Consider the following 18,191-nt stretch of genomic DNA (forward strand, 5'->3'; position numbering starts at 1 on the left):
TTGCCCATAGCATAAAACAGGAAATGTACTTGATGAGCTCAATGAAATCGCTAAGACACTTTTGTTTTTGTTTGTTTTTCAAGACAGGGTTTCTCTGTGTAACTTTGGAGCCTGTCCTGGCACTTGCTCTGGAGACCAGGATGGCCTCAAACTCACAGAGATCCACCTGCCTCTGCCTCCTGAGTGCTGGGATTAAAGGGGTGTACTACCAACGCCCGGCTAGCTAAGACTTTTAAAGCCATCAAAGTGCTACCTACCTTCTTGCTGCTTATAATAAAATGTAAGATGAGAGATAAAATCCTTTTTTTTAAAAAAAAAAGATTTTATTTACCCATTATGTATACAGTCTTCTGCCTGCATGCCAGCAGAGGACACCAGATTTCATTCAAGGAGGTTGCCGGGAATTGAACTCAGGACCTCTGGAAGAACAGTCAGTGCTCTCAACCGCTGAGCCATCTCTCCATCCCTGATAAAATCCTTTTTGAAGAGGGCTGGAGAGATGGCTCAGCGGTTAAGAGCACTGGTTGCTCTTCCACAAGTCCTGAGTTCAGTTCCCAGCAACCACATGGTAGCTCACATCTATCTGTAATGAGATCTGGTGCCCTCTTCTGGCCTTCAGGCATACATGCAGTCAGAACACTGTATTCATAATAAGATAAATAAATCTCCTAAAAAAGACTTGGGCTGGAGAGATGGCTCAGAGGTTAAGAGCACTGGCTGCTCTTCCAGAGGTCCTTAGTTCAATTCCCAGCAACCATCTATAATGAGGTCTGGTGTCCCCTTCTGGCATACAGGTGTACATGCAAACAGAACACTATATGTAATAAAAATAAATAATTTTTAAAAAAAGGGGGTAAGAAAGAAGGTGGGAGTACAGCGGCATACATCTTTAATCCCAGCATTCACAACAAAGGCAGGTGGATTTCTGAGTCTGGGGCCAGTCTGATCTATACCTGAGTACCAGGCCAGCCAGAAGACCTTGTCTTCTCAAAAAACCAAACCAAACAAACAAAAAGAATCTGAAGGGTCTAAGAATATGCTTCATAGATTTCTTTCAGACCAAAGATTTCCATAGGAATTTGCTAGGGGTAGTTCTTGAAGACTCTTTATACAAGATTAATTTTTTCTCTTTAATATTTTAATTAAAATAAAATTACATAATTAACCCTCTCACACAAATCCTTCCCATGTCCCCGTCTTTCCATTCCCTCTCAAATTCATGGCCTCTTTTTTTTTTTTAATTATTAAGCTTCTCTAGGGTTCATTTAGCTGTAAATGCAGAGGAAGTGAACCCTGAGCTACTCAAAGAAACCCCTCAAACTGTTAAGATAGTCATTTTGTTATAATGATTGCCAACATGACCTTAGAAGGTTCAGAGACAGTATAAAATCGCAAACGTCTGTGTGTGTTGCTCTGTTTCCACTTTGTTATTGTCTGTTTTATTCTTCTCTCATATATTATATCCAAACCAGTTTCCTCTCCCTCCTCTTCTCCCAGTGCCCTCCCCCACCTTTTCCCCAAGATCCACTCCTCCTCTGCTTTCCTTCAGAAAAGGGCAGGCCTCCCAGAGATATCAACTAAGCATGGCATATCAAGTTACAATAAGACTACAGTCCCAGAGGACCTGACACACTTTTCTAGCCTTTGTATAGGTACCACACACACACACACACACACACACACACACACACACACACACACACACACACACACACACACACGGAATACACAGATACATATTTGCAGGCAAGATACTCATATACATATAATATATATAAAACCTGCCTTCACTTCTTAATTTCTTTGGACTCCCAACCTTTCTTAGGCAAGGAGAAAGGCTAAGACTACTAGGTCTTAGCCTCATGACAAAGGACAAAACAAAACTAGGCAGCAGCACCAGACCTAATTAAGAAACTGGCTCATGTGCTCATTTGAATTCTGGAATTTCTGTGATTAGTGACTGCTACACATTATAAAGTCATTTTAACTCTGGTCCACAGCCACATGTTCACTATGTGATTCTTTAGTCCAAGGGTCTTCTGATGGAGAGGAACAACACCCACGTCCTGTGGCTGAGAAACGTCACATAAAGAGGACTTAGGCACCTATACCTCATTCAGAGAATGAGATGCTGGACATGTTGCCTTATGTTGTAAAGAGATGAGAGTTTTGATGAAAAGTCCTGTGAGGGAAGAACTGACTTCTCAAGCAGGAAAAATGTAAATAATTTATATTTAGAGAGTTGTCTGAAGTAGTTTTAAAATACAGGTCACGAATCTTTAATCCTCTTTCACTGACAGGTAAGGTCTGCTCAGGAATTCCCTATTGAATTTAGGTTCTATGGCTGATTGATAGCAGATGGTTGAAATGATGCTATGCTAAGTTTGGGGCTTTGGCATTAGTGTCTTCCTAACCATATTCTATTGATAGTAGGTATTGCAGGTAGCAGAAGTTGGAGTTATCAGGAAGAGGCATCAATTTCTCAATTGAGAAAATGCCTCCACATGACTGGCCTACATGCAAGTCTGTAGGGCATTTTCTTGATTGATGATTGATGTGGAAGGACCCAGCTCACTGTGGGTGGTGCTAACCCTGGGCAAGTAGTCCTGGATGGTATAAGAAAGCAGACTGAGTAAGCGATGAGGAGCAAGCCACTAAGCAGCACTTCTAGGTAGCTTCTTCAGTTCCTGCCTCTAAGTTGCTGCCCTGACTTCCTTTGAGAGTGGAATGTGATACGAAAGTATAAACCAGATAAAACCTTTCCTTACCATGTTTCTTTTGGTCATGTGGGCTTTTGTTTGCTTTTTAGACAGGATTTCCATGTTTAGCCCTGGCTGTCCTGGAATTTGCTCTGTAGACCAGGCTGTCCTCAAACTCAGAGATCTGCCTGCCTCTGTCCTCTGAGTGCTGGGATTAAAGGTGTCTGCCACTACCACTGGGCTTGGTCATGCCATTGTATTACAGCAATAGGAAACTCTAAATTAGGATGATCAAAGGATCAGTCAACTCTAAGCTGGGCAGTGGTGGTGCACACCTTTAATCCCAGCACTTGGGAGGCAGAGGCAGGTGGATCTCTGTGAGTTCCAGGCCAGCCTGGTCTACAAAGCTACACAGAGAAACCCTGTCTCGAACCCCCCCAAATCAGTCAACCGTCTAGACATAAAGAGTTTAAGACCAACTTGGACAATACTGAAAGACTGTCCCAAAACAAAACAAAACACCAAAAAATCAAAACAAACAACTATCAACAAAACCAAAACAACAAATATTAAAAGAAGTCAGGTGGAAAAATCATCTTACCTATAGGTTAATATCTCAGAAATCATGCAAACATAGAGAAAATATAATGGAATATCTCAATTATTATGAGAAAAGCCCCTACCAACCTAGACTTCTGAACCCCATGAAATTCTCCTTCAAATGTGAAGGTGAAATAAAGAAAAACAAATGCTAAAATAGTATCTTTCAAGAAATGTTAAGTCCTTCAGTAAGAAATAAAACAGGAATCTAGATTTTGAAAAAATGAAGGGCTCAGTGATAGAATAATTGCCTAGGACAAGACCCTAGGCTTGATTACCATAACTATTAATAAATAAGAAAATAAATGAACAAAAGAAAGGAAAATAGGAGAAAGACTAAATGAAGACAACAAGGAACAAACATTTTTATTCTCAATCTGCTAAAATTAAATCTAAATAATAATTATCAATAATATATTTGCTTACCTGTGCTTATAGGTACACACACACACACACACACACACACACACACACACACACACACACACTATGCTTAAATATAAGTGAAATGATTAGTACCAATGTCGTAGTCTATTGCTGTGAAGAGAAACCATGACCAACATAACTCTTTTTGTGTGTGTGTTTTGTTTTGAGACAGGTTTTCTCTACATAGCCCTGCCTGTCCTGAAACTCACTATGTAGACTAGGCTGGCCTCGAACTCACAGAGATATGCCTGCTTCTGCCTTCTGAGTGATAGAATTAAAGGTATATGTCATCATACATGGCAACAAAGTCAACTCTGCTAAAAATAAATCATTTAATTGGGGACTTATTTACAGTTTCAAAGGTTTAGTCTATTTTCATCATGGTGGCACACATAGTGCTGGAGCAGTAGCTGAGAGCTACATCCTGATTCACGGGCAGAAGGGGGAAGCGGGAGGTGGAGGCACATAGACAGACAGACAGACACACACACATACACACCACACCGCACCACACCACACTGAGGGCCTGAGTTCAGACAACCTGAGTTCAATACCTAGGACCCACAAAGTGGAAGGAGAGAACAAAATTGTCCTCTGATCTCCACACTTGCCCTGTGGCACATGCCAACCCCAAGTATATAAATACAAAACAAAATAAAACAACAAAAATAACCCAAACCCAGAAAACCAGATAGAACTACAATAAGTCAATTATTGTAGATGGAGACTTCAACATCCTTCTATCAGAACTGGATAGATACAATAGGACAAAATAAAAATGAAGTCATCAAGAATATAATTGAAATCAATAGTATCATTAATCAACTATCTATAATTGATATCTAACAACTATTTTATCCAGTAACTCTAGCTCAAGCTCACAAAGACCAGTCACAATAGACAGACCACATTCTGGGCCATAAGACACATTTGAACAAATTTAAAAAAGAAACCAAATAGTGTTCTCTTTCACACCACAGTAGAATTAAGATAGGAAGCAAATATCTAAATATATGTTCATTAAACAACATATCCCTCAAAAACACGTAAGTCAACAGTATGAGAAATTAAAAAAATATTCTTTAACTTAATATGTGAAAAACATCTTACTGACACTTGTGAGATACAACAGAAGCAGGGTTGAGAAACAAAGCACAACAATGAACAGATTTAGGAAAGAAAAATATAAAGTCAAAAATACAAGTGTATACCCAAAGAAACTCAAAAATAGAAACTTAAACCCAGACTAAGCAGAAGAGAATAAAAATTAGAGGAGAAATTAATAAAATTTAAAGAAAAAAATTAGAAAAATCCCAATGAAATCAGAAGTTGATTTTGTAAAAAGATAAAAAGATGGCACAAATAACCCCTATCAGAAGTGATAAAGGAGACATTGCTACATGTCATATAGTCAGTATAAGGATACTAATATTATGAATCCCCCTGTTACCTGACTTTGGTGTGGAACCAGTGAAACTCTAGTTCTCCATAGTCTTTTTTATTGTTTATATCTCTAGCTTATCTCCATTCCTTTGAGATTCCCTGCTGACCCGTAGAAACACTTTCTACCAGGGACACATAGTTGTCACAGTTGGGTGGGGTTTAAAACTTCTCTTTACCAGGGACCCCATAGCTGCCACAATTGGCTAGAACCCAGAATGGGGAAATAGCAATGATAGAACAAAATACACCTGTGGTGGTTTGAAAGAAAATAGCCCGATGATGGGGGGACGTCCTTCTGTGTATATATTTGTCTTATTGGTTGATGAATAAAGCACTGTTGGCCAATAGGAAAGCAAAGGGGGGAGTAGGAGTTGAGGAGGATTCTGGGAAATGTAGTAGAGGGAGAGTCACCATGTGATCCAGAGAAGAATGGACGCACTCAGCCAGCATCCTCGATAAGTCTTTATAAATACATAGATTAATAATTATGATTGATATTTAAGACAGAGATAGCAGACACGAAATCCTAGTCATTGGCTAGCAGCACTGTACCTAATGTAAGTCTCTCTGTGTTATTTGGTGCCCCAAAATGTCGGGGTGGAACTCAGGCAGCTGGCGGAAAGACTTATTACAAAATGGTGTCAGAAGTCTTTTGATTCAGGCAGGATCCTAGGAGGTGTGGCTTTGTTAGAGAGGGTGTGGTTTTGTTGAAGGAAGTATGTCATTGTAGGGGTGGGCTTTGAGGTCTCATATATGCTCAAGCCACACCCAGTGTTCAGTTAACTTCCTGTTGCCTGCAAGATATAGAACTCTCAGTTACTTCTCCAGCACCAGGTCTGTCTGCATGCTTCCATGTCCTGCCACAATGATGAGGACTGAACCTGTGAAACTGTAAGCTTCCACCTCAATTAAATGTTTTCCTCTATAAGAGTTGCCATGAGCCGGGCGGTGGTGGCACACACCTTTAATCCCAGCACTTGGGATGCAGAGGCAGGAGGATCTCTGTGAGTTCGAGGCCAGCCTGGTCTACAAAAGCTAGTTCCAGGTCAGCCTCCAAAGCCACAGAGAAACCCTGTCTCGAAAAACAAAACAAAACAAAAAACAGCAACAACTACAACAACAAAAAGTGTTGCCATGGTCATGGTGTCTCCTCACAGCAATAGAAACCCTAACTAAGATTACACCCATCAAAGGTGAGGCCAGGTATTTATACCAAGAAACATCCCAAACATCTTAATGCTCGATGCCTAGATCCCAGTGCAAACGTGATCAAGACAATATGCCCAGGGCGGGGAGGGCGCCTGCTGAGGTGGCTGCGGCAGTTGTGCCCTAGGATTGCTGCGGTGAGGTGGGGCCGAATTCATCAAACACTAGGAGAATGAGAAGGGAGAAGAGGAAGGATGAGGAGGACATAAGGGAGCAGGAAGGTTGTGTAAGGGGAAGAATAGAGGAGAGCAAAATAAGAGATCCCATAAGAGAGGGAGACATTATAGGTTTAAAGAGAAATCAGGCACTAGGGAAATGTCTGGGGATCTACAAAGATGACACCAACTAACCATCTAAGCAACAGTGGAGAGGCTACTTTAAATGCCCTCCCCTGATAATGAGATTGATGACTAACTTATATGCCCTCCTAGAGCCTTCACCCAGCAACTGGTGGAAGTAGAAGCAGACACCCACAGCTAAACACTGAACTGAACTGGAATCCAGTTGCAGAGGAGGAGGAGTGATGAGCAAAGGGGTCAAGACCAGGCTGGTGAAACCCACAGAAACAGCTGACCTGAATAAGGGGTGCTCTTGGTCCCCAGACTGATCACTGGGAAACCAGCAAGGAACTGATCCAGATCCAATGAATATGGGTGCCAGTGAGGAGGCCTGGGGAATATATGGAGCCTGTTGTAGTAGATTAGTACTTATCCATAGCATAGGAATGGACTTTGGGAGCCCATTTCACATAAAGGGATACTCCCTCAGCCTAGACACACCACAGGGGAGGGCCTAGGCCCTATCGCAAAGGATATGACAGACTCTGAAGATCCCCCATGGAAGGCCTCACCCTCCCTGGGGAGCAGAAATGGAATGGGGTAGGTAGGGTGTTAGTGGGGGCAGGGGAGGAGGGGAGGGAGAGGGAACTGGAATTGACATGTAAAACAATCTTGTTTCTAATTTAAATAAAAAATGGAGAGAAAAAAAAGACAATATACCCTTAGCAGAAGCCATCAGTCCTACTGTAGTAGGCTCTGAGGACCTTAAAGTGGAAATTAATAAATGCCTTAATGAAGACCATGAAAACAGAAATAGCTGAATGAAATAATGAAAACAACTTAAGACATGAAAGTAGAATTTGGCAAGAAATAGAATTGCTAAAGAAAAGACAAATTGAAATAAAACTCAAAATGAAAAACTCACGAAGTTAAACAACAGATCAAAAGACATGGAACTGAGAATTTCAGGTCTTGAAGACAAAGCAGAAGAAAAATGTAGTATAGCCAAAGAAAATTTTATTTATATATATATATATATATATATATTATATATATATATATTCCCCAACCTAAAGCAAGGGATGTTTACCAAGGTACATGAGACATACAGAACATCAAACAGACAGGACCAGAAAAGAAAATCCCCATGACATACGATAATCAAAACACTGAATGCAGAAAAAAAAGAAAGGATTTTGAAAGCTGCAAGGAAGGAAGACCAAGTCACATATAAAGGCAGGCCCATTAGAATAACACCTGGATTTCAATGGAACCTAGAAAAGGCAGAGGGGCCTGGACATATTTTCTACAAACTGAGAAACTACAGATGCTAACTCAGACTACCAATCAAATACACAGCAAAACTACCAATCATAAGGAGAAAGAAAAATATTTCAGGATAAAAACAAATCTGAACATTTTCTCCCTACTAATCAAGCTCCACAGAAAGCACTAGAAGGAAAACTCTGGTCTGAAGGGAAGGTTAACTACACCAATGAGGACACAAGGACTAAATAATCCCAGAATAGTCAATCAAAAGGGTAGACAATAAAGCAAACCATAAAAACAAAATAATAGGAATTAATAAACATTCCTCTATTATATCTCTCACTATCAATAGTCTCATTTTCTCAATAAAAAGATTGAATTAGAAAACAGGATCCATCTTTTTGCTGTATCCAAAAACCACACCTCACCATCAAGGACAGACACCACCTCAGGGTGAAGGGACAGAAGACAATATCCCAAGGAAATGGAACCAAAAAGGAAGCAGTAGGCTGTAGGGCTTGGTTGGACACCAATTGTGGGTGGATTAAGGAAGTTCACGAGCATCCGAGTAAAAGAATAACAAATACTTATTTAGGGAACACTCACACACTGAAGGTAAGCTGCCGCCGTGGTCTTCTGCCCTTGGAGGCACAGAATGCTACCATGCAGGATGATGATCAGGTTTCAGATCATCAACCCAAGTGACAGTCAGCATGACCCCTCCTCTTCCAAAACCATGCCCTAAGACTCCAAAACTATTGGCGGAAACAAATTCCCACTACAGAATAAAGCTACTGAAAGGTGGAAGGGATCACTAAGGGAATGACCCAACTAAGCAAGATGAGCATTACTCTAAACTGGGTCAGCAAGCTCTGAATGTTTCCCTATTCCTTGCAACTGGACCCACTTTCCCAGCTTTGAGTGCACAGAACAATTACCCCAGTGTGTGTGTGTGTGTGTGTGTGTGTGTGTGTGTGTGTGTGTGTTTTATATTGCTCTGACAAACAAAATGAAATTTCTATAACACTATTTCAAACACCATAGGAAATTTTTTTTTAATTTATTTATTTATTATGTGTACTGCATGTATGCCTGCAGGCCAGAGGAGGGCAACAGATCTCATTACAGATGGCTGTGAGCCACCATGTGGTTGCTGGGAATTGAACTCAGGACCTTTGGAAGAACAAGCAGTGCTCTTAACCACTGAGCCATCTCTCCAGCCCCCCATAGAAAAATTTTTTAACCTAGGTTCTACCTATGTTTAGATGTGGACAGGGCTAGTTATCGGTAGAAAACAAGAGGCTATGTAGACACTATGCCTCAGGGGTAAACTGCAGCTAGTTTTGTCCTCTGCTCTTACCTGTGGGGGCCTGCATGGCTGAACTGGGGATGGTGGCAGCATCTTGGGGAACAGTGCTGGTATCCGGTTCAGGGGTGCTGGTTGTTGGTGAGGTGGGTGGTGGGCTCAGCAAAGTCCGAGGTTTCCTCTGTTAAAATAGATGGGGAAAAGTTTGCTACCTGTGAAAGGTAACTTCCTTTTCATTCCTCTATTCTTAGCAGTCACACCCATGAAACAAACAAATTTATGAATGGAACCACACTTTATTTTCTGCTGAGTAAATGGTCCCAAAGTTGTATATATTGAAAGTACTTAGTAAACATTTTCTGAATGTATGTACATGATTTTGGTCTTCTACAGAGAAAGAGCTTAATACACTTTTATGATAGATTCATCATCATAAGAACTCTAAATCCTTTATAAATTGGGCAGATAAAAGCAGACAGCATTCTATGGCTTACTGTTATTACTTTGTTTCTTTCTTTAAATGGAAATGGACCTTCCGACTCTACCAGCTGCTTTCCTCTGCCTCTTCTCTTCAGCTCATTACCTGCTAGTCCTTCCCTTAGTAATCTAAGAGTTCCTGATTATACAACTTCTCTAACACCCTGCACTTTTACCTGGCTCACATCTTTATAATTTAAACTTTCTCTTTAACAGGAAATGTTCTTTCTTGTTCACATTATACATTTATGTCCATCTAGGAAGCTTTCTTACTTCCCCTCTTCACTCCACACTTTGTATTCTCCATGTATTGTTATTACCTGCTTGCACACTGATGCTCCCCTTTAACCCAGAGCTCTGTGAGGGTCTGAGTGTCATTCCTCACATGACACTAGACATATAAGTATTAATAAATGTTTATCATGAAGCACACAATGTAGATTACCAATAAATGGATAATGAAGAAGATCTGAGAGAAAACTATTATTGTTAGTATTTTTTTCTGGAACTCAAGAATGTTTCCAGAAACAGTTTCTAAAACCTTTTGGTATGCAAGAAAAACAACCATTACCAAGATCCAAAAATCCTCTTTCACAAAGTGTTTGTGTAAAGTACACTGCTGTATAAATCTGTCTGCCTTCTAGGGACACATAATCTAGAGAGACCTGCTGACAATAGCGGCCATACATCAAATGACTTCACATAAGGAAGCCATCATGAAAAACCCTCAGAAATGGACAAAGGCTCACATTATCAGGTAATCCTGAAAGTAGAATTTCATGTAAGTAGTAAGTCATGATAGAAGGGAAATAAATACTAGTTCAACTTCAATGAGTTGGTGCTATGATTTTAAGGGTCCCTCAGAGAGCTGCCTAGTGAGTTGAGTACCCAAATGTTGTAGAAGAAAGCAGAAAGATGGAAGCTACCACTAGCATTTTAGATAGGTGTAATTACATGAGTTACATAGATTCATGTATTAGCTTAGCTCCATTTCACTGGGGAGAAGGGGGCTCAGTACTTGACTGAAAGAAAGTATTCCAAAGTCACATAGCTGACCATAAATGGGGGATGAGATCAAAGCCTAAATGTGTCTGTTTTCTAATTCTTCCTTTTTGTTTCAAAAAGAATTTGTGTTATCACAGGGAAAGCACATATTTTAACAGAATCATGCAAAAGAATAAAAGGGGGAATTAGGGTCAGAAGCTAGGACAAAAACATAGAATATCATGAGAACTTTTACCTTCAAGAGGATGGAAAGAGGACATTGGCTACTATGTTTTTGATTTCCTGAAGGGGGCAGAAGAGCGAAATCATAATATCTGAGGTCTTAGTTTTCAAGGGATATTAAAGGCACTTTAATATAATCATCTTCAAAAACAAGAAAACAAAAACAAACAAAACCACTTCAATCCTCCATCTTTCCCCTCTCTCCATTTGTCTTGGTGGCATTGGGAGCTGCTGTGTGTCATGCAGTATATCCTTCTGTCTAAACAGCTTTACTTGGCAAATGTTCATTGTGTAATGTGTTGTTGGTCAGGTTCAAGGCCTCTGGCATCTGGTACACCATCAATACTAGACCCTCACCAACATTACTCTTGGATATCCTGATGCTTCCTTGAGTCATTTTTCTTGGTTTTGTTTTGGTCTTTTTGTTTGTTTTGAAATTAATATTCTTATTTGTATTTTATTTTTATTATTTCTTTTTACGGTTTCCCTTGGGGAAACCTTAAACATTACAAAAGTGAAGGGTGAATATGGAGGGATTGGGAGATGAGTGGGATTGGAATGAATGATGTCAAATTCCCAAAGAATCAATAAAAATTATGATAAAAGACTGAAGATTATAGTAATTTTAATACTTAGCATTCTGATTCTATGATTGTGATGTGTTTTTTCCTACTTATTCTGTTTTATTCTGAAGAGAAATTCTAGAATAAATATATTTAAATGGCTTATACTTTGTTAACTACCAAAATGTATGCTAGACAAATTAAAAAAGATTTAGTGACAGGTAACAGATAAAATGAAAAAAATACCATCTTTAGTATTTCTTTCTTCCTTTTCCTGAATCAGACCCCTGGTAGAGCCACCCAATCCCCAAGAAAACAATCACAGGAGCTTACTACTATTTGAAATAGTGCCTTATGTATTGAAACAAAGCCCTTCTGTTTGAATTTCCATTTACTAGCTCTCATTTTTGTTTTTGGAGTCTCTCAGATACATACATTCCCTCTTTTGACTACCCTCAAGATATGCCCACATAATCAAAACCATGCCTCTTTGGCCTTGGCATCCTTAAGGCCTTCACTCAGCCTCCCTCTCCTCTACAACAGGAGAAAGAGAAGAATAAATAAATAGTGTAATAAAGTAATAATAGTAGTCGTAGTTGTAGTCGTAATGATAACAGTGTAGTAGATAAGAGTCAGGACCAGAGTTAGGTATTAGTGGCAATGGGTCAGAAATAACATTGAATGTTATACAGAAAGATTAAACGTGACACTGAGAATTCAAATCCAATAAAAAAGAGACAATTAAGAGTGGTAATATCATGACTAAAATCATCCATCTACCCACCCATCCATTTTGCATATACAGAACATTTCGCAAGAGACAAGGTACTGCAGGAGGAAAAGAGAAGGGGAAGATTAGGAGCTTGACCTTGAGGAGCTTATATTCTATAAGGACTAATGCTAGCTAGAGTTACTAACAAGCATAGTAAATCAAGCAAATAACCAGCTCTGGGGAAAATATGGGACTGCAATGGAGGTTCATGGAGAACAAGACATCATTTCCACTGGGTGATTTAAGTAATTAAATTCAGGAGGGAGGCTTTGAGAAATCCTTGATCACTGGTAAGTGATGGAAGAGAGATGCTTAGGGTCCTAGAGAAGCTAGGACCAGTGCTTCTTCTAGGGAAGCTATCTATGAAAACACTGAGTGACTTAAGAGGTAGCACTTTCAGTACCATGCTCAGTGAAGTTTGACTTGATCTTTTACCACATTAGAGGGAAGTATACAGCCCTTAGGTATAGAAGATGTGTGTGTGCAGTAGTGATCTTGGAACTGGATCTAGGAACCAATCAATGCAGTCTTTGTCATTCACTTGCTATTTCTCACATCTAAGTTTTAATTTATTACACAATAAAGTAATGCTAATAGAATCTCCCAGAGCTTTGTGATGATCATGGTATGGATGCAATGGCATCCAATATAGTCTGTCATTCAATGAAGTTTTTAAAAGAAGTGGTAGCAATAGCAAAAGAAATATATTTACAGAACTAAGATACTCTCTGTTTACATGTTGGGCATCTGTTTTGTGAAGGTTATTGAGGCAGGATCTTTTATCTATGGAAGACATTGGATAGAATCTCTCAAAACTAAAATTGGGTTCTACCCCTACTATCCTATCTTAAACATTAGCAAACTCCAGATTAGTGCTAAACAGGGATGGCAATCTAGATTTCTCTTAAAAACCTTCAACTAGGTAGACAGGATGGCTAGATGTGCTTCTTTTTGAGATGAAATGTGTGGATGCATTGCCTCTTTGCTGCCCTGTACCTATTTCTGGGAAGCCCACATTTTTACCTACCTTACTGCCAGGCTTGGGACCCCTCTTCTTTGGGAATTTCAAAGGTTCAGCTGACTTGGATGGGGTAGAGGTGGGATGGGGAATAAGGATCTTGGGTGTTCGGCCCCGCTTCTTTCCTGGTTTGCGCCCCCTCTGCCCTGGTTGATGCTCCAAGACAGTTTTGGTGCTGTGGACGCTGGACTTCTCAGTGTTCACATCAGATGCAGGGGAAGGATTCTTTGGAATCACAACTGTAAGAAAAAAGACTCATTCCATTATCCCTTCTCCTGTATTCACATCTGTTTTAGTTGGAGTTTCTATTGCTGCTACAAAACACAATGACCAAAAAGCAAGTTGGGGAGAATAGGGTATATTGGGTTTACATTTTCACATTGTAGTCCATCACCGAAGGAAGCCAGGATAGGAACTCAAACAGGACAGGAACCTGGAGGCAGGAGCTGATGCAGAGGCCATGAAGGGGTGTTGCTTACTGTCTTGTTCCTCATGGCTTGCTCAGCTTGTTTTCTTATGGAACCCAGGACCACAGCCCAGGGATGACTGGGCTCTCACCCATAAATCGCTAATTAAGAAAATGCCTTATAGCTGGATCTTATGGAGGCATTGATCAATTGAGATTCCCTCCTTTCAGATAACTCTAGCTTGTGTCAAGTTTACATAAGATCAGCCAGCATAACATCCCAGACAGAAGGAAAAATAACTTGTATTTTTGTCCAGAGAGTTTGCCCAGGAACTAAGTTTCTTGGCATTTGATATAGGTGCTTAGAAAATTACAAAATCAATTAAATTTATTTTGGCTGCAATAGAAGGTTTTTAATTATTTCTAGTAGATACAGGAAAATATTAAAAATTTCCTTAAGCATCTCAGAGAAGCATTGTGACCCAAGTTCAAGGAGAAGCCTGTGGCTAGAACCAGAGACTCAGACCTGGGATAGATCTCAGGCATCTACAGCCTTCTTCTGATGAGGATAAAGATCTAATAGAAGAGGAAGTGGTGCCTCACCTAGGCTACTCAGTGAGGCAAGACCTTTTGTTTTCAAACTGAGCCCCGACTGCCAAGATGACATCAACATGGTTGAGGTTTTAGCATGATTAGTGCAGTGAGAGGAGTTAAATATGAAAATGGAAATCATTTATCCTCAACTTAAATGATTTCTCCTTGCTGTTTATTAACTTTAAGGTAAAATCTAAATTCCTTATCATGATTCTCAAGAATTTTGGGCTTTTGCCTCTGTCTTGCACTCTAGTTATGCCTGATGTCATACTGCATCATCTCATCTACTTTTATATTCTTGTTGCCCTATATATTGAGCTCTTTATTATTCTTGGTTAGATATGTATCAATACTTAGTTTTCAGAGCTTAATATAGGACCACATTCTCATTGAAGCATCTGACCAGGCCACCACGAAGTCAGAACTTCTGAAGTATTCTGTGGACATTGGTGTTATAGGACTACTTTATGCCATTTATGCATCTTCACCTTAAACTGAGAATATTTAGAGATAAGGAATCCCAATTCATTACAAAAATAGTTACTGAGCACTTGCTATAGGTTATATACTGTTTTGAGTCCTGGGGATAGAACAGTGAACAGAGCAGGCATAGTTTCCACTCATAGAGCTTATCTTTTAGTGGGAGAAATAGAAGGGGAACAGTATGTAATATAATATCAGGTAGTGACAAGTACTATGATGAAAGTAGGATAAGGATACTGCATTGTTTGGGAAGACTTCTTTTAACAGAAAGTATTTACACACTGTTCCAAGGAATAAGCCTATGAAGACCCCACAGAAGAGTCTTCAAAGTCTATTTTGTAAGTCTAACGTGTAACAAATAAAAGTTCTGAGTGGTAACATGTTAGTGCGTTTGAAGTTAGCATAGCTGGACATAAGTTAGCAATGTGGAAAATAGGTTAGAGAAGAATAGCAGTAATAATGCTGGGTAGATAGTCACTAAACTGTTTGCTATGCAAGTACAAGGACTTAAGTCTGAACCCAGAATCCATCTAAAAGAGTTGGTATGGTGGTGTGTGCTTGTAATCCCAGCTTTGAAGAGACAGAGATAGGAAGACAGCTGAGGCTCCTTGGCCAGCCAGCCTAAACGAGCTAGTGAAGCAGGACAATGAGAGACCGACCCCAACTCTGAAACCAAGGTGTGTATGGGGAGTGCTGTGGGATGGTGCAGTCAGCAGAGTGCTTGCTTACAAGCAAGAGCATCTGAGTTCAGACCTTCAGCACTCATATGCACCAACATAAATATAGTATACAAAGACATACAAGTACTTGAAACTACCATATCCCAACAAAAATCCCAAAGGTAAAAAGGCTGAAATCCATCTCTAACAATGATGAAGAATGTGAAGGAATTAGAATTAAACACACTTAGTCTGAATATAAACAATTCTTTAAAATTGCTTAGTTGTATACCTTATGGCCCAACAAAATAAATAATATGGTTACCAACAGACGTGCTAGGATATTTATCACAGCATTTTTCATGAGGTAAATGCTGGAAACAACCCAAATGACAGACAGCAGAATAGAATGTAGTATATTCATATAAAACACCACAAGAAGCACCAAAGAACTACTGCTAATCATTTTTATATGTAACAACATAGCTGAATTTCACAGAATTGTGCCACATGAAAGAAGCCACATAAAAACTAAATGACAAAAAGCCAGAGTATACAATTTGTGAAGTTTGAAAAAGAAAAAGTAATCTAGATTGATAAGATGTTAGGTACCTTTGAGGGACTTGGATACTATGAGGGAGCCTTCCAGATGCTTAAAATGAACTCTATCAGAATAAAAGAAACAGAGAAGACAGAACAGGGCTGAGGAGAAGGCTCAGTGCTTTGCTGTACAAGAATGAGGACCTGAGTTAAGATCCCTAGCACTCACATAAAATTGATAAAAGTGGGCTCTAGTGGTGTGCACCTGTAACACTAGTGGATACCAAAGGCTCATTAATCAACCAGTCTAGCCTAAAAGGCAAACTCCAGGTTCAGTGAGAGAATTTGTCTCAAAAGGGGGCAGGTAGAAAGTGATAGAGGAAGACACCTGAAATTTACCTCTGGTCTCCACACATGCATGCATGGGTGAGGGTACCCTTATACACATATGAATACATGCACACACACACATGCATGCACACACCCCACACACACCAAAGATAATGGTGCATTGAAATCTTGTTATTATTAGAGAAGTAATTGGATTCAGAATACATTTGAAGGAAGAGTTGACTTGATTGGACGACAGTGAGCCAAAAATTAGCAAGCAAACCACAAAACCATATTGAACACATTCAATTAAAATCATATCTAATGAAAAAGAAGTAATTGAAACAATGTTATTATCTGGAACAGCTGGGAGAGTGATGCCTTTTATTGAGATGGAAAACACTGGAGAAAGAGATCTGGGATTGAATTTCTAAACTTGTTTCTGGTGAGCTGTCTACCAGATATTAAACTATGAAAATATTAATTAGGAAGTTATATATCTGAGTCTGGAATCCAAAGGAGATGGTAGAACTGAAGATAAAAATTTGAGAATCACCAGGCATTTAATCCCAGCCTTTAATCCCAGCACTTGGGAGGCAGAGGCAGGCGGATCTCTGTGAGTTTGAGGCTAGCCTGGTCTACAGAGTGAATTCCAGGACAACCTCCAAAGCAATACAGAGAAACCCTGTCTCAAAAACCCAAACCAAAACAACAAAAAACAATTTTGTTTTGAGAATCATCAGTGTGTTTACTGGGATATAAAATCATTTGACTAAAAGAGATTTTATTGGGGCTGGAGAGATGGTTCAGAGGTTAAGAGCACCGACTGCTCTTCCAAAGGTCCTGAGTTCAATTCCCAGCAACCACATGGTGGCTGACAACCATCCGTTATGAGATCTGGTGTCCTCTTCTGGTGTGTAGATATACATGGAAGCAGAATGTTGTATACATAATAAATAAATAAAGTCTTTAAAAAAAAGAGATTTTGTTGAGTATGAACTCATACTCCAGAAAAGATGGAAAAAGATAGTTTCTAAGTCACATTAATGTACATCAGTTAGATAGAAGAAGAACAAGCAAAGAGATTGAAGATTGGCCCCAAAGTGAATCCAAAAGAAAATGAGTGTGACGTCCCAGAAGCCAAGTGAAAGAAGTGTTCTAAGAAAGGGGGAAAGCAGCACCTCAGACTACTGGTCAAAGCTACCATCACCCACCTGAAACACACCCAGTTTACTTCTAATGTGATGGGCTGAGAATACCATATATTCATTTTCTTAGCCTCAAATCAATTACCTTGAGGTCAGACACACCAAAACTGTGGTTGGGGGGGAGCACATTGACCCCAGACTGCTGTCTGGGAGGCCAGCAAGGGACTGATCCAGACCCCTGAACATGGATGTCAATGAGGAGGCCTCTGCCCTCTAGGGGGCCCCTGGTAGTGGGTTAGTATTTTTCCCTGGTGTAAGAAGGGACTTTGAAGCCAGGCGTTGGTGGTACACGCCTTTAATCCCAGCACTCAGGAGGCAGAGGCAGGCAGATCTCTGTGAATTTGAGGCCAGCTTGGTCTATAGAGCGAGTGCCAGGATAGGCTCCAAAGCTACACAGAGAAACCCTGTCTCGAAAAACCAAAAAAAAAAAAAAAAAAAGGGGACTTTGAGAGCCCACTTCTTGCCCTGGACACATGGGGGGGCCTAGGCCTGGCCCAGGATGATGTTGTGGACTTTGGGGAGCCCCCCCCCCCCGCCCCCGCCGTCGAGGGCCCTACCCAGCCTGGGGAGTGGAGGATGCATGGGGTGGGGGCAGGTGAAGGATGGATGGGGTGGGGGGCAGGTGGGAGGCTGAGGGGGGAGGGTTGGGCTGGAGGGGAGGCAGAGGAAGGAGGGATTGACATATGA

The 18,191-nt window shown here is 40.3% G+C and overlaps 1 protein-coding gene across 9 annotated transcripts in view; it reads right to left on the minus strand.

Annotated features, from left to right (window-relative positions):
- Window positions 1–18,191, minus strand: part of Scmh1 (Scm polycomb group protein homolog 1) — a 155,055-nt gene that overhangs the window by 20,870 nt on the left and 115,994 nt on the right. For all 9 annotated transcript variants that reach the window (XM_027399136.2, XM_035439656.1, XM_027399131.2 and 6 more), the window contains 2 exons: window positions 13,294–13,523; window positions 9,282–9,408 (listed from right to left, as the gene is read on the minus strand). In XM_027399136.2, coding sequence (XP_027254937.1) covers window positions 9,282–9,408; window positions 13,294–13,523 — 357 coding nt within the window. The remainder of the gene's footprint in view (window positions 1–9,281; window positions 9,409–13,293; window positions 13,524–18,191) is intronic.

This window comes from Cricetulus griseus, chromosome 2, assembly GCF_003668045.3.
Source record: "Cricetulus griseus strain 17A/GY chromosome 2, alternate assembly CriGri-PICRH-1.0, whole genome shotgun sequence".
NCBI classification, from domain to species: domain Eukaryota; kingdom Metazoa; phylum Chordata; class Mammalia; order Rodentia; family Cricetidae; genus Cricetulus; species Cricetulus griseus.